Raw genomic sequence first — 22,276 nt, forward strand, 5'->3', positions numbered from 1 at the left:
CTATCTATCTATCATCATCATCTCCATCTATCTATCTATCTATCTATCTATCTATCTATCTATCTATCTATCTATCTATCTATCTCTCTATCTCTCTCTATCTCTATCTCTATCTCTATCATCTCTGCCTGCCTGCCTGCCTCTCTCTCTTTCTCTCTATCTCTCTATCTCTATCTGTCTGTTTATATCTATCTCTCTATCTCTCTATCTATCTCTCTATCTATCTCTATCTCTATCTCTATGTCTGTCTATATCTATTATCTATCTATCTATCATCTATCTATCTATCTATCTATCTATCTATCTATCTATCTATCTATCTATCTATCTATCTATCTAACGATCCATCTATCTATTGATCCATCTATCTATTGATCTATTGATCTATTGATCTATCGATCTAAAAGCCAAATACCACTCACTCATCATGAAATCTCTAGAACAATTTTGACATTAAATTGAGGGTTCCAGTTGCCTCGTTCTACTCTAGAGGGTATTTGGGCATCGGCAATAATGAAATAAAGAACGACCGCAAACCCAAACTGATGACCTGTGATTGAATATCGTTCATTTTATTTGAAAGCTGGTATTTTCTGAAAAGGTTGCTGAAGAAACCATCGGTGCCCCTTGAAGAGGTATCTCTGATCCCCAAACTGTGCTTTGTATCATGTCGGTTACAACTCAGGGACACGAGGCAAAAATTAACATAGGAAGCTCCCAGCTCCCAAGCGTGTTGAGGGGATTATCAAACTCTTCCAGATATGGGCATTTATTTTCCATTTTACACCTGTTATTTTCCTTCCTTCTGGTTTTACTTGGCACATTGACTGCAGGCATCATAGTATGTGCAGGCTATTTTTTCCCCCTTTTCACAGGATTATTTCTTTTATCTCTTCCTTTTTTCCTTCATCCAGATCAATGCTGTATCCCTCTTCCTGCTCTACCTGGTGGAGATGATTTCATCCGGCCTGCAGATCATTTACAACACAGATGAGGTATGAAGAAGCCCATTCCATATCTCACGAAAGCAGGCTGTAGGAATTTTACAGGCTTTTAAACAAAATGGAAGGAAATTTTTTTCCCTGGGCGTTTTCCGAAATAGCTGAATTGAATTAAAATTGGAGCAATGTTCTTTCTTTCTTTCTTTCTTTCTCTCTCTCTCTCTCTCTCTCTCGCTCTTTCTTTCTTTCTTTCTTTCTTTCTTTCTTTCTTTCTTTCTTTCTTTCTTTCTTTCTTTCTTTCTTTCTTTCTTTCTTTCTTTCCCCTGAATGATAGCAAGAAACTATTTCTGTTAGCATTTCTGTTAACCATGTAAAAGCTAGGTCAGAAGCAGAGGTAGGTATTCATTCAGTTCTGACCGGTTCTGGTAGCAGAAAGTTTGAGTAGTTTAAAGCACCGGCAAATACCACCTCTGGCTGGCCCCGCCCCCATCTATTTTCTGCCTCCTAAGTCCCAGCTGATTGTTTGGCCGAGGTGGCGCAGTGGTTAAATGCAGCACTGCAGGCTACTTCAGCTGACTGCAGTTCTGCAATTCGGCTGTTCAAATCTCACCGGCTCAAGGTTGACTCAGCCTTCCATCCTTCCGAGGTGGGTAAAATGAGGACCCGGATTGTTGGGGGCAATATGCTGACTCTGTAAACTGCTTAGAGAGGGCTGAAAGCCCTATGAAGTGGTATATAAGTCTAACTGCTATTGCTATTGCTATTTTGTTGCCCTGCACTGGAGAATGGAGCTGGAAAGCAGGTTAGTGGGGTGGGGAGGAATGGAGATTTTACAGTAACCTTCCCGCAGGAGTGGGGAGGGAATGGGGATTTTGCAGTATCCTTCCCCTGCCACGCCCACCAAGCCATGCCCACAGAACTGGTAGTAAAAATTTTTTGAATCCCACCACTCAGGAGTCTCCAAATGCAGCAACTTTAAGATTTGTGATCTTCAACTCCCAGAATTCTCCAAGCAACCCTACTGGCGGGTGGAATTCTGCGAGTTGATGTCCACAATTCTTAAAAGTTTCCCCATTTGGAGATCCCCGGGTTAAGGTAAGTGTGCCAGGGATCATAAAGCATTACACTTATTTAATAAACCAAACACCGTTTTCTTCCCTCGTCAAATAATAAATGTTTCCTAAAATATCATTTCTGTTTCTTTTTTTAAAAAAAGAATCTCTTATCAATACCAGCATTTATATTCTCTCGCACGCAGTGGGCTGTTAATGCCTGCAGAGATTCTCTGCTCATTCCAGGAATGCCACTTAAAACAGTTTCTAAAGTGCGCGTAGAATCATCGTGAATGCGTAGGTGAAACATGACTTCCATACAATTGCATATGAAACCTAGATCTGGGGAAATTCAAGGGGGAAGGATTCCCACAACTTGAAGTCAAGTTGTCCCAAGTTTTCTGCATTAAAGCACTTTTTTAAATTAAAAAAAAAAAACCTTTAGTGATGTGTTTCAACGCTGTACTAAAATAAACCCGGCCATAAACAGGCCTTGACAAGAGAAGAAAGATTTTTCCTAGGTCTCTTAAATCCAGCTGTCTGCCCTTCTCTTTAATCTGCATAAACTCTTCTATAATTGAGAAGTATTGACCTGAAGGCTCCCACTGGTTTATTTCCTCCAGTAGTGAGTTTTTGGTTTTAATTATATGATGCTTACCTTTCAGTTCTTATGCATCCCTTGCTCCCAAATGTGACAGGTTTTTTTTAACAATAAAAGTCAGTGGGATTGGTAAGGCTGTATATAAAAGGGATTGGGGATGGCCTGGACTAGAAGTGTCTATCCTTGATTTTCCGGGTGGTGGCATCGGTTCCACCACAAAACCGCGTTCGACTAAACCGCGCTCGACGAAACCGCGTAGCTGACGTCATCAACAGGGCGACAACAGCGCGGAGACAGAAGCACGTTGTAAACGCTAAACCTAAAATTAACCCCTAAACCTAAACCTAACCCCTCTAAACCTAATCCTAAACCTAGCCCTTAACCTAACCCTAAACCTAACCCTTAACCTAACCCTTAACCTAACCCTAAACCTAATCCTAACCCTTAACCTAACCCTAACCCTAACCCTTAACCTAACCCTAACCCTAACCCTTAACCTAACCCTAAACCTAACCCTAAACCTAACCCTAAACCTAACCCTAAACCTAACCCTTACCTTAAGTTGAATCGGCTTGCTTTCAAAGCGCTATTTAAAGCACCCTTCTTTCTCCACGCTCGCTGTTGTCGCCCTGTTGATGAGGTCAGCGACGCGGTTTAATCGGGCACGGCTTAGTCGAGCGCGGTTTTGTCGTGCCACGGGTGGCATCATCTGAGATATTCATATCTAAAATGAGATTTGGATAAGAAATTGGCTGGCATGGGTTACAGTTTCAACTATTCCTCCGTACCTGGTTGCCTCTTAAAATGGGGGGTGTAAATGCTTGTAATAAAGAGAGGAGGATGAGAAGGAGGTGGCGGTGGTGCAGGAGGAGAAAGAAAAGAAGAAGAAGAAGGATGTGGAGGAGAAGAAAGAAGGAAGAGGAGGTGGTGATGGAGGAGGAGGCAAAAAAAAAAGGAGAAGGAAGAAGAGGAGGAGGAGGAGGAGGAAGAGAAAGGAAAGGGAGGAGAAGGGAGAAGAAGGAGGTGGAGGAGAGGACAGAAGAGGAGAAGGAAGTGGTTGAGGAGGAGGAGAAAAGGAGAAGGAGAAGAAGGAGGTGGAGGAAAAGAAAGAAGGAAGAGGAGGTGGTGGTGGTGGAGGAGAAAATAAAAGGAAAAGAAAGAAGGAAGAGGAGGTGGTGGTGATGGAGGAGGAGGCGAAAAGAAAAGAAAAAGAGGTGGAGGAGGAGGAAGAGAAAGGAAAGGGAGAAGGAGAAGAAGGAGGTGGAGGAGAGAACAGAAGGAAGAGGAGGAGAAGGAAGTGATGGAGGAGGAGGAGAAAAGAAAAGGAGAAGAAGGAGGTGGAGGAAAAGAAAGAAGGAAGAGGAGGTGGTGGTGGTGGAGGAGAAAAGAAAAGGAGAAGAAAGAAGGAAGAGGAGGGGAGGAGGAGGAGAAAAGAAAAAGAGGAGAAGAAGGAGTTGGAGGAGGAGAAGGAAGAGGTTCAGAAGGAGGAGCAAAAAGAAGGAGAAAAAAGAAGAAAGGAGGGGAGGGGAAGGAGGTAGAGGAGAAGAAAGAAGGAGGAGGAGGGTAGGAGGAAGAGGAGGAGGTGGAGGAGAAGAAAGAGAAGGAAAAAAGGAAGGAGGAAAGAAAGAAGAGGAGAAAGAGCCCGTTACATGTCTCATACTCTGCATTTGTCGCTAATGCCGAGTGGTTTTGTCCTGACAATGTTCCGATTGGTGTTCACTCTGTCCTGGCCCCTCCCCATTTCCCCCCCTCTTTTTATTTCGCATTTAGACTAATCCCTTGCGCAAGACGTTATGCCTATTGAGTGTATTGAAGCTATTCATTATTATTCCTTGTTTCCCTTGGAGGTAAATGAGCTGCCTCCAGGAGCAGATGAAAATGCTGAGCCAGTTCTAAATGGTTGAATAAATGTAATGGGTTTTGTTTCTCTGTGTAGAACAATGATATTCGTTAACTCCTTACAAACACAAAGAGGATTATCTCCCATATTATCAGATCAACCTATTGCAGGCTTCCCCTGTATCTGAACATTCAGATCTGTAGAATGACATTCCCACTAAAGGTAGCATTTGGGGCCATCCAAACCTTGTTTAATTCTGTGAGATTACGAGACCAACAAAGCTCATTTTCTGCACTATCAAGCTTCTGCAGGTGTGCGGGTTCTTCCTTGAATTACCTGCCATGTATTGTATGTGCTCTTGAAGACAAGATAACCCAACTCAGGTGAAAAGTGCTTCAGGGTTCTCTAAGCTTCTGAAGGAACTTTGCAGTGGTGGGTTTCAAAAAAGTTTGGAACCTCTTCTGTAGGTGTGGCCTGCTTTCCGGGTCCACTGGTGGAACCTCTTCTAACCAGTTCGGTAGATTAGGTCTGTAAAGTGGGGAAAAAACAAAAGATTTCTTCCAACAACCGGCTCTCCGAACTGCTTAGAAAGATAACAACCGGTTCTCCCGGATAAGTGCGAACTGGCTGAATCCCACCACTGCCCCTGATGGAAACTAATCAAGGAGAGAAGCAATTTAGAACTAAGGAGGAATTTCCTGACAGTTAGAACAATTAATCAGTGGAACAACTTGCCTCCAGAAATTGAGAATGCTCCAACACTGGAAGTTTTTAAGAAGATGTTGGATAGGCATTTGTCTGAAGTGGTGTAGGGTTTCCTGCCTAAGAAGGAGGTTGGGCTAGAAGACCTCCAAGGTCCCTTTCAACTCTATTATTCTATTCTATTCTTAGAATCTCTGTCCTACTGTAGTGATCCAGGAAAGAAGTGAGAGCATTTGGCACTCCTAATGCGTAATCCTGATTTTTTTTTGTTCCAAGGCAAACAATAGGTAGTCCTGGCAATGACGAAGAAGAGAGAATTCTCCAGGCTGAGCTTGGAGTATAAAATTCAGACAAGTCATTTTTCCTGACCTGCTTCCAGTTGCAAAATAATTTTAGAGAATAATACTTCCGCCAATTACATGTCGTGCCCTGGAATAATACTAGCAAACTATTATTAGCAACTGAACTATAGGCAAGACAAACAGCATTATCTGAAGAGCTGCCCGTGTCTTTTACAACCCAGAACTATTAATAGATTTCAGCACTTTGCTGCCTTTCAATTATATTTCTTTCTTTTTTTTTTTGAAGGTCTCTTTCATACAAAACCTCGTTTTTTGTGTAGAAAGAGCATACCGGGTTCCAGACTTTGGCATGTGGGAAAGAGGAAGCAAGTATAACAACGGCAGCACTGAATTGCATTCAAGGTATTTTTTCCCTTCCTTTTTAACCGCCCCCTCCAATAAACCTATTCTTATCATTATGCTCAACTGTTGTGAACGTTGATATGTGTCAGCCTCTGCTTTGCTGTTGCTTCGGCTGCCATGAAACGGGGAGGGAGGGCATGGTATTTGGGAGGGGTTACTAATTGTGCTGGAGGAAGGTTCTGGAGCTCAGCTACGCATGCGTAGGAGATTCCCGCCAGGACTAACGGCACCGACATTCCATCTTCGTGATGCCTTTTGAAGTTATCTCACACCTGACACTTGGGAGAATTATGATTGGACTGTAACTGTGATGCCAAGGGGTGGGGAATGGGTTATTCTATATATCAATCGCTTTCCCACCTAAATAATCAGTCTTCCCTTCGCTATGCCTTTAATCATTTATAATTAGTAAAAGTGCACTTGATTTCTACCCATGGAGTCTCGTGGTCTTCTTTCCTAATTATCTAATGGAGAGGTTTTGACAATGTGGAATTTATAAGATGGCTTTGTTTCGGTCCCTGAATCATCGCCCAGTCGCCATGGGGTAAAATCCTGCATCCTTGTGGTCCTGAATTGCTGGGGGCGGAAAGGCAGCAGAAACGGGGATATTAAATGATGTTGTTGTGGCCCGCCAGCGGTCAGAGGATCTGGTGACAGACTCAGACAGTGAGTAGGTTGGGGAGGAACATGGGCCAATCCAGTTATCAGCTGCCTTCCGAGTCAAACATCAGTGAGGCAGACAAACAGCTGGAGCCTGTTCCCAGTATGCGCATGGACAGAGTTGCCAGATGAAGGGAACAGCTAAGGAATGTCTAGAAGTTCATGATTCCCACCCATGTGTTGGAAATAATCCTTGGTCCTGCAACCATTTTGCTCAAGCTTATTTCCAAGCATCTGTTGAATCATTCTGGGGGAAAAAAACATTTTTGACATATCCCATCTGTGTTTGGTTTCTGAAAAGCAACGTCTTTCTACTCCGGGCTTTAGAAAGTCTTTGGCATCGGAGTCTTCTGCTCATTCTCTTTTGTTCTGCGACTCATCCCGCTGATGTGTTGTCTGTCCTTATTAAGATGTCTTTCGCTTGTTCATTTGGCTGTCAGTTTTAATGTAGTAGGGATGCAGTGACTCAGTGGCTAAGATGCTGAGCTTGTCGATCAAAAAGGTTGGCAGTTCGGTTGTTCGAATCCCTAGCACTGCATAATGGAGTGAGCTCCCGTTACTTGTCCCAGCTTCTGCCAACCTAGCAGTTCGAAAGCACATAAAAATGCAAATAGAAAAATAGGAACCACCTTTGGTGGGAAGGTAACAGTGTTCCATGTGCCTTTGCTGTTTAGTCATGCCGGCCACATGACCACAGAGATGTCTTCAGACAGCGCTGGCTCTTTGACTGTGTTGGAGGCAGAGAGTGGGCCAGAGCCGTATGCCAATTATCAGCTACCTTCAGAGTCAGACATCGGTGAGGCAGATGAACAGCTGGAGCCTGTTCCCAGTGTGCACATGCGCAGAGTTGCCAGACGAAGGGAACAGCTAAAGAACAGGGGTTGACTTGGGAGTAAGGCCACAAGTGGACGATGAATGGCCCCTCCCAGAGGAAATAAAAGAGGAGCAAAAGGGGAGTGGAGTTTGCAGGAGACAATTAGTTCACTTAATCAGTTCGTGACTCTCTGAGACTCCTGGCCAAGTTTTGCAGAGATCGTCCTGGCAGCTCTCCAAGCCAGATAAGGTCTGTGACTGTATATCCTCCCTTGAAAGACTTTGCTGGATATGAATGAGCAGAATTCACAGTAAATTAATAAAAGGGTTTTTTGTCAGGACAAGGAGTTTGCTTCATGTTCTTGGGAAGCCTGGCTCAGAAGACAGTCCTTCTAAACTTAGGTGCCTTAGACTGAATCCTGGAGCTTGAATCTGTCTTAAATTAATCCTTGGGGTTTGCAACTAAAGATTGCCCATAAGACAGTGAACAGCAATTTAGGAGCCAAGTGCCTTATCTCTTATCTCTCATTCTTAAGCCATCATCAATCAGAAGCCCAACATTTAACAGCTGCTTAATCACAAAGCTTTGGAAAAGCTGTTCAGTATTTTTCCAGAGATGCTAGTTTTGTAGCTTTCAGTATCAACTGACACCATCAAACCAAGTGACGCATTCTTAATCCACTTGTTTTAGTCTTTATCCCCTTTGATTGCAAAAGAAGTTGACCATTGCTCTTTTCGGGTTTTTTTTTTTTAAAAAAACTTATTTGGTGCCTCTACTGATCTCTAAAGCTAAAGGAATGAAATCAGTAAGCTGATCTCATTTTTGAAAAAGCCACTCCTTCGTTTCACATAGGTACATATCTGTTAATTAGATGATTGAAGTCCCAAAGGTGCTTTTTTTCAAGAGGCAATTGGACTTTATGGTTCTTCTTTGAAGACGTTTCGCTCCTCATCCAAGACGCTTCTTCAGCTTCTTGGCAAAAACGTCTTCAAAGGATAAACCAGAAAGTCCAGTTGCCTCTTGAAAAAGCACCTTTGGTACTGCCATGATCTGGATGAACTGAGAAGCTTCATAGACATTTAGATGATTGAACTGATGGCGGAATCGTGCCTCAGTATTACCTACGTGACTAAGATGCTGAGCTTGTCGATTAGAAGGTCGGCAGTTCAGCGGTTCGAATCCCTAGCACCGCGTAACGGAGTGAGCTCCCGTTACTTATCCCAGCTTCTGCCAACCTACCAGTTTGAAAGCATGTAAAAAATGCAAAGAGAAAAATAGGGACTGCCTTTGGTGGAAGGTACAACATTCCATGCACCTTTGGTGTTTAATCATGCCGGCCACATGACCACGGAGACATCTTCAGACAGTGCTGGCTCTTCGGCTTTGAAATGGAGATGAGCACCGCCCCCTAGAGTCGGGAACAACTAGCAAATATGTGCAAGGGGACCTTGACCTTCATTGCATACTTATATCAGTATCAATGAAGAAATATTGGGTTTCCATTGTATGCTCTTCTCTTATTTAGATTTGACCAGGAAAGGTTGATGATGTCGAATTTTGTATATTTCAAAATGTAAAGAGTTAATTAGAACGGGTCAAAAATTTGTTGAGTTGAAAAAAAAAATACAGAAAAGGAGAAATTAAAAAAAAAATTGTATAGATTCACATAAGGAAGGAAGGCCTGCGGGAAGATTCCGAGAAGGGCCTGAAAGATGTAATCAGAGATGTCCTCCTTGAGTTTAATGGAGGGGGGAAAAGATTCCATTACCCAAGCAGTGTACCAAGCAATCCAGCTTCCATTAGCATGTCATCCGTCATTCACGAAGAGAATCGTTTCTAATCAGCAGAAAATGAGGGGGAAAAATATGTGAGATTTCATCAGCCTTTGATGACAGCTGTTCAGAACAAAGTTGGGTAGGCAACCTAATCATCTTTTTCTTGTTGAACCAATTAGTAAGCAGCACATGATTTCCCACCCCACCCCACCCCTCTTGTGTATTGCTTCAGAAAAGCATGGAAAGCTCTCAGTGTGAAGGCAGAAATAAAGGGGCGGGGGGAATCAATGTTTCCTAGTAAGCTAGTAATGAAAACATCTCAGTGGAATCTATGTTTTGGAGAGTTAGTGTCTTGTAGAGGTGAAGATATTGGACTGAACGTGAAGTAGATGCAGATTTAAGTCCAATCTTAGATCCAGAAGCTCCTTTTCATCCCATTGTTTTAAGATATATATAGAGTCACAACCCCTGGTAAGCCCCAATTATGGGAGGAAGCTAACTGCTTCCATCATCTGTCAATCGGCTCGTCACAAGAGTCCATCACGACAGAAACCCAATATTTTTACTGTTGCCTTTGTTATATTTGTGTATGTATGTATGTGTGTGTGTGTGTGTGTATATATATATATATATATATACATACATACATACATACATACATACATACATATATATATATATATATATATATATATATATATATATATATATGTTATATTTGTGCTGATAAATAAATAAAGGGAGACTAGTATAGATCTATTTCAAACTATTTAGCTCTCATCAGCTAGCCATACCCTTATTGGGAGCCGAGCCTGTGCTGTATTGCCTCTAAGGCAGATGTGTTAACCATTGAGCCACAGAACTCGACTCCTTATCAGCCAGCCAGGGTGAAAGGTATCTATTTAGATTTTACAACCCCCTGTATGCCCAAATATGGGAGGAAGATCACTACTTCCATTCTCTGTCCTTCGGCTCGTCACAAGAGACCATCCAGACAGAAACCCAATATTTTTTACTGTTGCCTTTTTGTTACATTTGTTATATTTGTGCTGATAAATAAATAAAGGGAGACTAGTATAGATCTATTTCAAACTATTTAGCTCTCATCAGCTAGCCATACCCTTATTGGGAACCGAGCCTGTGCTGTATTGCCTCTAAGGCAGATGTGTTAACCATTGAGCCACAGAACTCGACTCCTTATCAGCCAGCCAGGGTGAAAGGTATCTATTTAGATTTTACAACCCCCTGTATGCCCAAATATGGGAGGAAGATCACTACTTCCATTCTCTGTCCTTCGGCTCGTCACAAGAGACCATCCAGACAGAAACCCAATATTTTTTACTGTTGCCTTTTTGTTACATTTGTTATATTTGTGCTGATAAATAAATAAAGGGAGACTAGTATAGATCTATTTCAAGCTATTTAGCTCTCATCAGCTAGCCATACCCTTACTGGGAATCGAGCCTGTGCTGTATTGCCTCTAAGGCAGATGTGTTAACCATTGAGCCACAGAGCTCGACTCCTTATCAGCCAGCCAGGGTGAAAGGTATCTATTTAGATTTTACACACACACACACACACACACACACACACACACACACTTCAAGCACAGGTCTTGGTTAATCTCTTTGTGGTGCTGTCCAAGGTTCTGATAGTTCCAAGATGACTATAGCCTGGGTTTGCTTACTTCTACAGTTATTTAGTTTACTTTATTGTCATTGCACATGGTACAATGAAATTAAAGGCCGTCTTCAGTGTGCATTATAACTATAAAAATAAAAGCACACATACATCCTTTACATTCTATATAATTTAAATTTGAAAACCCGATATTGCACTATATCATAGAATCCAATATGGTTACTGCCCTGGAATAGAAGCTGTTTTTCAGCCTATTTGTCCTTGTTTTTATTGTCCTGTACCATCTGCCAGATGGTAATAGTTCAAAAAAGAGGGTGCCCAGGATGAGATGGATCTTTAAGAATGTTTTGAACTTTCTTAAGGCAGCGGGAGCTCTAAAGCTCTTCCAAAGAGGGGAGGGGGCAACCAATGATCCTCTGGGCAATGACGTTGACCGTCTGGAGCACTGTCCTATCTGCCCCTGTGCAATTGGCAAACCATACACAGATGCAGTAAGTTAAAATATCCTCTATGGTGCAGTGGTAGATGGTCACCAGCAGTTTTTCATTCAGTTGTTTCCTGAGAAGTCTCAGGTAGTATCATCTCTGCGGGGCCTTTTTGACCAGGGCTGCAATGTGCATGCCCCAGGTCAGGTACTCTTTAATGAAATGAAACTTAAAACTGGTCACTTGCTCCACTCGGTCTCCATTAATAAGCAAGGGCTGGATACCTGATCTATTGCTTCTATAGTCCACTATAAGCTTCTTGATCTTATTGGTGTTAAGGACCAAGTTGTTGTCATCACACCATGAAAGTAACTGATCCACCTCATCTCAATAGGCAGACTAATGAAGGGAGGAAGTTATTCAGTATTCCTAAAAAGTGTTCAAAATAAAAGGCAATTAACTTTAGATCCTTAGTCAGTTTAGAAGAGTCACCATGTACACCAATGGTCCCACACATTAATTTTAAAAAACCCACCACCAATTCCTTTTCATCACTCCCCGAAAAGGTGAAGCCAGCTATTGTCACAGCAAGACCTATAAACTTGTAGTTCCAAATGTCGAAATCCAAGGTCCTTTTAAAAAAATATGTAGTTTTATTTAGCGGATTCACTGGTGACCTTTAAATACAAATTGCTGAAAACCGATAAAATAAACCGACTGTATCATCACTTTGTCTAAAGATTTTTTTTTCTTTAAAGCTGTCAGCAAGAAATTATCTGATGTGTAAACCAGCCTTTAGGGAGCACAATTTTTATTTCCAGAGTTTTTAAAGCATAACAAACATTTTTTTCCCCCTTCCTCTCTCTGTCTCTTTCTTTTCTTTCTCAGCTCTGTCGGGTTGGCAAAAGCTGCGCTGGAAGCAATTAATGGATTCAACCTCTTCGGCAATCAGGTACGATAGTCGGACTATTTAAGGGCTTGTTCCTTCTTCATTTTTAATTAACTGCGTATTTTATAGTAAATTGCTTTCACTGCACATCAAAGGCTGTCTAATATCCAACATGATGAAATATTTCCAGTCTGAAAGTCTCTTCGTTTTCCCCAGTTATTATTTTCTCCGTTAACGGTTACATAGCACTGTCCACCGTCCCTATGATCCTGGGATCAAAATTCAGAGGCTTGGCAATCGTTTCATACTTTGGCCCATTGCAGTGTCCCAAGGTCCTTTTTGTGACCTTCTGACATGCAAAATCAACAGGGGAAGCCAGATTCACTTAATAACCGTGATACTAACTGAACAACTGCAGTGATTCGCTTAAAAACCGTGGCAAGAAAGGCAGTAAAACGGGGCAAAACTCGCTTCACAAAATGTCTCACTTAACAACGGGCTCAGCTGTGATCCTTCGGGAAGTACTCCTTGCATGCTTCTCTAGAGGAGGCAAAGACTTTGAATCAAAAGTCTACTATGATAGTAACAGCCCTATTTGGTGATTTGATACCAATGCTAGTCTGGTTTGTCAAAAAAAAACCCAGTCTCTTGTCTTTTTGCCTATCTTCTTTTTCTCTTGATTTTAACTGAGGCAATTTCCTAGCGAAAGAGGCACTTCTCAGGGATGGGATGAAGCCTCCTTCAGACAGGAAACCTGCTTTGTAGATGCGCCTCTTGATTTCCAAAGTCTGTGTGCACAAGAAGAATTTAGTTTCCCTCAGGAGTCAATGTGTTTCCTTGCTTTCTTGATCTATTTTAAACGAAGCCGGCTTTCTCAATGCTGCTTCTCCCAGTGCTCCTCGAGATGCTCCTGGAATCTGCTTAGCGTTGCCTTGGCAACTGATGCGGCCTACTATCCCAGGATTACTTTTTCAGTTGTTGTTGGTTGTCCAGCAACTGATCTGGGGTTGAGGCACTCAGCTGGAGGTCAACAAATATTCTCTCAATTGTAGCCTTCTTCAGGCTAACACAAATAAATGCTCTATTCAACAGTGAACATTCCATATATGTGTTACACGAACATACCCATTGTACTTGTTGGTTTTTTTTAGTACTTGGGTTGTTGTTGTTGTTAGTCGCAAAGTCATGTCCAACCCATCGTGACCCCATGGACAACATTCCTTCAGGCCTTCCTGTCCTCTACCATCCTATGGAGTCCATTTAAGCTCACACCGGCTGCTTCGATGACTCCATCCAGCCACCTCATTCTCTGTCATCCCCTTCTTCTTTTGCCCTCCATCTTTCCCAGCATTAGAGTCTTCTCCAGTGAGTCCTTCCTTCTCATTAGGTGGCCAAAGGATTTGAGTTTCATCTTCAGGATGTGGACTTCCAAAGAGCAGTCAGGGTTGATCTCTAGGACTGACCAGTTGGATAGCCTTGCAGTCCAAGGGACTCACAGGAGTCTTCTCCAGCACCAGAGTTCAAAGGCCTCCATTCTTTGGCACAGTTGATACTTGTAGGTCCTTGGGATGTTGAATTTCTGTATCCAAAGATCAAGCGATCTTTCAGAGATCTTGAAAGGATATCCTCTTTACCACTTGATGGAATCCCATTGTCTATGAACAGGGCCTCTGGGATCCTAACATTTGTCCATGAATTGTTTAGTCCTACATTTAGATCTGGATTAATTGGCCAACACACTCTTTCTCTATTATAAATTCTCTTTACCACAAAGCAAAATTGCTGCAAAATGCATAATTAAGATACGCAGGGCAGTTTTCTTCATATCTCCCTTGATCAAAGACTTGCAAATATCTACTTGAATAAAGACATGTTTGAGAGCCATTTGTTTGTGCTAAGGAGCAATGTAGCTTAATTGCACATCTTACAAGAAACAATCTGAGCTTGTTAGCCTCTGCTTGGCTTTGAAAACTGCACTATGTTTAAGATGGTCAGGTAGTACATAGAAAAATAATATAGTAATAATCCAATACAGATAGACTTAAATGAGCTTCTAAGGGAGGGAAAAGATCAAATAGCTTTCAAGCAATAATTGGGAATAGGCTATATGTGACAGTTGCTATTTGCAACCTTCCTTCATTTTTCCACTGCTACATACATACATACTGTTCTGACACCCCCCCCCCCCCAAAAAAAAATCCGGTGAGTCACGCCGACACAAGCTTACTGTTAGCCACACTTTATTCACAGTAATTACTCACAGACAAGACTTTGGCAGCAACCCAGACTCCCACAGATAAGAGATACACACAAGAGTTTTTCCAGCTTAGTATAATGGTTGTGTCCTGCAAAAGGTCTCCTCCCAAAGTCTCTTCTTATATACTCTCTTGGGAGGAGCCAAATCACAACCACCTGGGCCTGATTATCTCCTATGAGTCTGTCTCCGTAATTGCTGCCTTCGCTTCTCCGCCCTTCTCTGCCTGGCATCAGGGACAAACTCCCTTTGCTCTTCCCCACTGCTCCAGTGCCTGACGTCAGGGACAAACTCCCTTTGATCTTTGCCACTGCTCCAGTGCCTGACGTCAGGGACAAACTCCCTTTGACTTTCACCACTGCTCCATGCCTTAGGGTCCTCCACATCTTCCAGAACTGACTCATAGGGACCCTCGCTATTGGAGTCCATCGGCAGTTCCAATGGCTCCTGCTGGGCCACAACACATACATACATACATTTATGCATAAATAAATAAACACATTTCTGAAGAATTACACTCTTCCACTCCTGGTCTACCGAGTCCTTTAATAGTAATGAAATCCTATAAATATTTTTGTTAGGTATAATGTCAGAAAGCTATGACAATGATACTATATATTTAATGCCACATGTATTGACAGAAGCGAGAAATGTATTTGCACAATATTGGAAAAATGAGAACACCCCATCAGATGAAAATATAACTCAGAAAATATTGGATTGTGCAGAGATGGATAGATTGACACTGCAAATAAGAGATAAAGGAGATAAAGAGTATTATTTAACATGGAATAGGTTTTATCAATGGTTAGAGATAAGAGGTAGAAATTCGACGAAGAAAGAACATTTTTAGTAAAATATGAATATTGTTTATAAGCATGCTAATATAATTAATCGGATCATAAATAAGCTTATATAATTATAAATGTAGTTAGAATAATTATGTGTATTATTAGCAATGTATCTATTGCTTTTTCTTTTTCGTTCTGTAAAATGGAATGCTCGGAAAATACACTGTATTCAAAATCCATATTTATAAATAAATAAAAAACTTGACTAAAATAGTCATGAAATAGAGCATTTGTCTTGGAAATGTCATTATCTGTTTGGAATTACCAGATTATGATTGCCACTGGTAATCTAATTATCTGGATAATTTGTACACTTTGTCAATAATAACTGACTACTCCAGTTATAGCTACACACATCCTGTTTAGCGTTAATTTTCTGCTCCATCCGCAGGGTTGTTCCTGGTCTGTCATCTTTGTGGATCTGGATGCTCATAATCGGAATAGGCAAACACTTTGCTCCTTGCTTCCTCGTGAATCACGATCTCACGTAAGGAAAATGTTAACGGATAACATAGAAGGGACTTAATAGGGGATAAATCTTACTATCCATTTTCATACCATGTTTCCCTGAAAATAAGACAGGGTTTTATTTTTTTTAACACTCTCCCCCCATAAAAGCGCTTGGCCTTGTTTTCGGGGAGGTCTTATTATTTTTGAGGTGCAGGGGGCGGCGAGTGTGGTCACCTCATGGCTGCTGCTGCGTTGCAATATTTTCAGGATGGGCTTATTTTCAGGGGAGGACTTATTTTAGCGCATGCGCCAGAGGTGGGTTCCTACCAGTTCGCACCTATTCGGTAGAACCGGTTTGTCAAATCTACTGAACCGGTTAGAAGAGGTTCCACCAGTGGACCCGGAAAGCAGGCCACACCTACAGAAGAGGTTCCAAAAAATTTTGAAACCCACCACTGGTCCTTGGATATGATTATTCTACACTATCATGCTCATATTTATAAAACTCAGTGCCTCTGTGAAAGGTAAGGATGGCTACTGCGTTTGTGGTGCAATCAGAACATTGCGTGTGTTGAAGTTGTTTTAACGCAAACCAAAGATGCCTTTTAAAAAACAAGTTGACATCCTATTCTTATGCATGCCAGTGCTGTGTGTGAGGTAATTTAAGGTGGTTCTGACAAGTGTCGTCGCCATCTTCATATCCGGTCACATGGGCGGCAAGCCACTCCCATCCGGTCACATGGGCGGCAAGCCATTCCCACAAAGGAGGCCACACCCACAGAGTAGGTTTGAACAATTTTTGAAACCCACCACTAACATGTGCTCAAAATCCCGAATGGGCTTATTATCCAGGGAGGTCTTATTTTCAGGAAAACAGGGTAAGGTTTGTCATTAGACAGGATTAGAATCCAGGTCTTTTTCAGAAAGAACTGTGTAAAAGAGATCTACCTTAGGGCGGACTCATCTTTTATAAGTGTTATAAGAGGGGAAATAATTTTTTTTTTTGAAAAATCGTGACCATTTGTTGTTAAGCCATAAACAGGTGGATCCGTCCGACTTCCAGAATTTCTGATGCATTGGCAGCAGAACTTCAGATTGGAACATATCATCATCCTGACTGCAGGAAAAAGACACAGTCCATCCCGCCCCCTCACCCCCCCTCCTATTTATTTCTCTTCATTGTGCATTCCATTTCCATTTCCATTTTTGAAATCCAGGAACCCTTCTAGGTTAGAAATATGTAATTAGTTATTTTGGGGGCTAATAGTTCTACTTGGATTTGGGGATGATATTTTCTAATGGGTTAAGGCTTGCCGAAAGCCATTTCTGCATTAGATACTTTTCATTAGCATAAGAATACATTCCATTTCATTATCTGAAAATGGGCAGGCTTGGCACGTTGCTTTGGACAATTGCAGCAAACTATTCTCACTGCTGCCTCAAGGAAAAATAACTTCATTTTCCGATCCTAGATGCCACAAATATATATTGTACAAGTACACATACACACAAACACACACTTGAAATTTGGCACGTATGTTCCTCTTGGCTTCTAGGAGCTCGCTAAGAAAGGATTTTTTGAAATGACCATCAGATCATAAGCATTTCTTATATTATTATTAACACACTCTTGATGCTAAGGAGTTAGATGTTTTACTCCCCCTCCCCACCTGAAAAGAATTCTGTTCCAACTGCCACTTGGGCATGGATGTGGCCAGCGTGTGACTTATCTGGCCTGCAGGCTGGGAGTTTAGATATTTTATTCCCCCTTCCCACCTGAAAAAAGTTCTGATGCTAAGGAGTTAGACTGAGGGAGAGAAGGGGACAAGATAGTAGAGGATCATTGGGGCCAGCCTGAGGGAGAGAAGGGGGATAGGAGGGGATAGGCTTCTGTGGGGCAAGCCTGAGGAAGAGAAGGAGGGAAGAGAGGCCAATCATAACTACTCATTAATTTTCAAGCTGCAAGTGTTGATATATCAAGCCTGTTCACATAGTTTTGTAGCTGAGCACTGGTATCCAGCTTCTCTCTCTCTCTCTCTCTCTCTCTCTCTCTCTCTCTCTCTCTCTCTCTCTCTCTCTCTCTCTCTCTCTCTCTCTCTCTCTCTCTCTCTCTCTCTCTTTTCCCTCTCTCTCCCTCCCTCCATCCCTCCCTCTCTCTCTCCCTCCCCCCTCTCTCTCCCTCCCCTCCTCTCTCTTTCTCTGTGTATGAATTTTCTTTAGGTTTAAAGATTGGGACTATCCTCATATGGATCAAAATCTAATTCATTCAATCTTACAATTCCTTTAATTTTAGTGCACCCATAAATATTTTTCTGGAACCAACAAAAGCATGACATTTATTCTCTGTCTTGTTTCCTCTGTTGTAAGAACTTTTGATCTTTTCCAGGGATTCTAATAGTCATTGGGTTTATAAGCTTACTTGGGTTTTATTTTTGCAGCACGTAATATAAAATAGCATCATTCTGTTCCTTTCTGGAGTAACCAACATTATGCAAAGCATAAAAAGTACATTAAGTGGTGAGAAAATAATAATAATAATCAAAAGCAAGAGATGAGAGAGAGAGAAGCCTAAGACTGCTTTTACTTAATAACATAATCAGTTTTTGTTTGCAAACCTGCACTGCAAAATTTCCCTTAGAGAGATGGATGATAATATAAAAATACAACAAAACTCCGCCACCTTGATCGTGCATTCGGAAAAATCTCTTCACCCTGTCAGTGACTGACTAAACATTGCTTTGTTTTATTATAATATTTTAGAGCTCCATTCAATGCAAACATTCCAATGTACCGTATATATATATATATATGCTTTATTTAAATCCTTGTGGTTTCAATTTTGATATCTCTGCAGTTGTTGCATAGATGGAGAAAGAAAGTTGATCTCATTGGGTATGGAATGAATCTCCACCTTAAATGTATATAAGACTTCAGAGAACAGCAAAGTATCTTGTGTTGTTTCTCTGAAGTTATCCTTCCTTCCTTCCTTCCTTCCTTCCTTCCTTCCCTCCCTCCCTCCTTCCCTCCCTCCCTCCCTCCCTCCCTCCCTCCCTCCCTCCTTTCTTCTTCCATCCATCCATCCATCTTAGATGCTGCCCATCTTGCCTGATGACTACTCTAGGCAGTTTAAAATTTAAAAAATACAAATATATCAATTAAAGATACCTATTCAAAATAATAAAAACATTAAGACATCAAAGCAATAATCAGTTGCCTTTTGGAAAAAAAAAAAAACCCACCTTTGGGACAATCATCACCTGGATGACTGAGAATCTCCAGAGAAATACTTGGAGTACTTGGTTTGGAGTTACTATGTGTGACCTTTTGAATGTGTAGATACCATGTAGAGGTCTTGAATGGAGACTCTTCATCCGTTATTTAGGTACCTTATTATTATTATTATTTTGTTATGCTAGAACACGGATGCTGCCCTCCTGCCTTGCATTGGCTATCCTGCATTTGCTGTGGATGATGAAGCTTTGTACAGTCAAACAATTGATAAGATAGTTAGAAAACTCAAAGGAAAATATGGATTTAAGCGTTTTTTGAGAGATGGCTATAGAACCGCGTTGGAGGACAAAAATCGACAGTACTATAAACCGGCAGAAATTAAGGTAACGATCTTGTTCCTATGATACAGGAAAGAATGAATGCATGTTCATAAATGCTAGTGTACAAAACTTGTGGCTTTAAAAAAAAATCTCTGTTTATTACGACGACTAGGCAAAAGACTAGGGACGCAGTGGCTAAGACGCTGAGCTTGTCGATCAGAAAGGTCAGCAGTTTGGCAGTTTGAATCCCTAGCGCCGTGTAACGGAATGAGCTCCCGTGACTTGTCCCAACTTCTGCCAACCTAGCAGTTCGAAAGCACATAAAAAATGCAAGTAGAAAAATAGGAACCACCTTTGGTGGGAAGGGAACAGCGTTCCGTGCTCCTTTGGCGTTTGGACACATTACACAGAGACGTCTTCGGACAGTGCTGGCTCTTCGGCTTTGAAACAGAGATGAGCACCGCCCCCTAGTGTCAAGAACGACTAGCACATATGTGCGAGGGGAACCTTTACTTTAAGGGTAACAAGCTAAAGTGTTTTTTTCTTTATGATTTGGAAATTTTGAAAAGTTTTGGGAGGTCGCTAATGCAGAGATGAGCACTGCCCCCTAGAGTCGGGAACGACTAGCCCATGTGTGCAAGGGGAACCTTTACCTTAGGCAAAAGAAGTTCCAGGTTTGCCCACTTTAAGTCATTTTTACAGCAGCAATTAGCTTGATTCTGAATGTCGGATGCTAATATTTGCCGTTTACTGACATGGCTGTTGAACTCCTGATTGCGGATTTAACAATGCTTTTTATCTCGTCTGTTTTTAAGCTGCTAGAGAAGGACAACTCTTCAGCACTCTTGCAGCTGAATTGACAAAAAAAGAGAGAACCAATGTTGAGTTATTGTTGATATAATCATAGTTCTTCCTTTCTGAAAATTCAAGGTATACCTTCCTCACCCACCCCTTGTCCAGAATTTCCAGAAAGGCATAAGATGGAGATAAACTTTGAGCAAGTGGAATACCATTGATCCGTTAGTTAGTAAGAAGAGATTGGATAGCTAGTAGCCAAGCTCATCTCATAGCTATTTTATCCATGTACAAGTGACAATATGTATTCCTTTCGCTCATTTTCAATGCAAAGGGATGAGGAGTGTATCATTTGTATTATACCTGTGTGATGAAGAATTACCTGAACCATGTACCCTATTCCAAAATGTAATCTACCTGTATGGAGACAGAAATACATAGGGCAGGACACGTGGACCTGCAACAGGTTGTTATCTCCAACTCACCACAGGTTAACTCACCACAGGGCAACTTGCCATGGGGACAAAAGGCACACTAATATCAAGAAATTGGTGGAATAGAATCGTTAAAGTAGGAATGCGAAAGGAGGGACAAAATGAAAAACGAATGACAAAAATCAAAGCAGTTTTTAAATTATTTCAAATACCTGAATTTGGATTGTTGAATTGTCCTGTAGTGAGTTGGCCACAGTGAATTGTCCCCTGGTGAGTCAGCCATGGGACGTTGTCCCATTCCGTGGACAAGTAGCACAGAATGCCTTCATCCCTTCGATTCAACTTCAACCTGGCCTAGCTCTGTCAAATCTACGGAGAGAAGTTGAGTTTTAGATGTTCTTCTCGTGTTCTTTGGACGTTCTTCTCCATGTTCTCCTGATGTTGTTGCATGTTTTGACAGAACCCAAAGAAAATGTTCATTGTTTTGATGTATCAAGTGGAGTGGGAAGAAGTTAAACAAATCATACAAGCTATTAACTCTGGCATTTGCTTGCCATCTATTTTACTGAAGGAGACAAGCTTGCAGTTTGAATGTGCAATACTTAATATATTGCATCAGCCCGTTTCTTCCTGAGATATTTGTTTAAAGGTGACTGTGTTTGCATTTCAAGCTCAATGTATAGTTTCTTTCCTGTCACAGATAGTCACATTATTTATCATTTTATTTAATTTCACAGCTGGCTACAGACTGGAGTGTATTAATAATAAAATTTTGATACGGCACTGAATATTAATGCTTTCCATTAAGAGCTGTCTGAATTGAAGTTCTCCTTTTTCCTTCACTTTTCTTTTCATATTATTTTTAATTTAAATGGAATTTCTTTGCGGGGAAGCACGATGCGATAAATCTTACTCATAAAATTGTGGTTTCGCATTTTGAAAGGGTTGGATTTTTTTTTTTAAAAAATGTAGACAGATGAATTATTTTTTTCCCCTCCTCTCTTTCTTCATGTAAGTTGTTGTTGTTGTACTTAAAAAGAATAATTTGTTTCCATGTGTATCTTTCATTCCTTTGAACTTGTAATAGATTGCTTGAATATGTTTCCGTAAATAAAACTGTAGCACGCCTTTTATATATATATATATTTATTTATTTTTATTTTTTTCTTTTTAAAACAACTTTCAGCTCTTTGATGGCATTGAATGCGAATTTCCTGTGTTTTTTATTTTTATGATGATTGATGGTAAGTATGATTTTGTGTTCTTATTGTGTTGGGGAAGAGGGTTGGAATGTGCAGAAATAAATGGATGGATGTGTTTGTGTGTGTGTAGATACGCATATATATGCAAACCAAGAGATAGATTGTAATTGTTTATGCCAAATTTTCAGTAATAATGCTGCAGCTACGTAAGTAAAATGAATTTAGTTATGCGGTTGAGAGGATGGCTCAGCAGTTAAAAGATGCTGAGTTTGTCAGCTGGAAAGCTTAGGTTTGAGTCCCAAACGCTGCAAGATGGGGAAAGCTCCCCGTTCCTTGCTCCAGCTCCTGCCAACCTAGCCGTTCAAAAGCATGCAAATGCGAATAGATAAATAGGTACCACTTCAGTGGGAAGGTGACAGCATTCTGTGTCCCTTGGCATGTGGTCCCACGACCATGGAAATGTCTTTGCACAATACTAAGAAATGGGGATGAGTCACCCCTAATTCTCTAGAGACTCAACCATATAAAGAACGGCTGCAGGTTTTAGGTCCGGCTAGTATAAAGAAAAGAAGAATTAGGGGTGACATGAGAGCAGTATTGCAATATTTGAAGGCTGCCACAAAGAAGAGGCGGTCCAATTAGTCTCCAAAGCACCGAAGGGCAGGACAAGAAGCAGTGGTTGGAAACTGATCAAA

The 22,276-nt window shown here is 41.3% G+C and overlaps 1 protein-coding gene across 2 annotated transcripts in view; it reads left to right on the top strand.

The window, feature by feature from the left end:
- PHKB (phosphorylase kinase regulatory subunit beta) overlaps positions 1-22,276 on the top strand; it is a 114,170-nt gene that overhangs the window by 31,673 nt on the left and 60,221 nt on the right. For both annotated transcript variants that reach the window (XM_032230842.1, XM_032230843.1), the window contains 6 exons: positions 915-995; positions 5,725-5,840; positions 12,044-12,107; positions 15,541-15,636; positions 19,016-19,213; positions 21,566-21,623. In XM_032230842.1, coding sequence (XP_032086733.1) covers positions 915-995; positions 5,725-5,840; positions 12,044-12,107; positions 15,541-15,636; positions 19,016-19,213; positions 21,566-21,623 — 613 coding nt within the window. The remainder of the gene's footprint in view (positions 1-914; positions 996-5,724; positions 5,841-12,043; positions 12,108-15,540; positions 15,637-19,015; positions 19,214-21,565; positions 21,624-22,276) is intronic.

Source organism: Thamnophis elegans, chromosome 14 (genome assembly GCF_009769535.1).
Source record: "Thamnophis elegans isolate rThaEle1 chromosome 14, rThaEle1.pri, whole genome shotgun sequence".
In the NCBI taxonomy this organism is placed as follows: domain Eukaryota; kingdom Metazoa; phylum Chordata; class Lepidosauria; order Squamata; family Colubridae; genus Thamnophis; species Thamnophis elegans.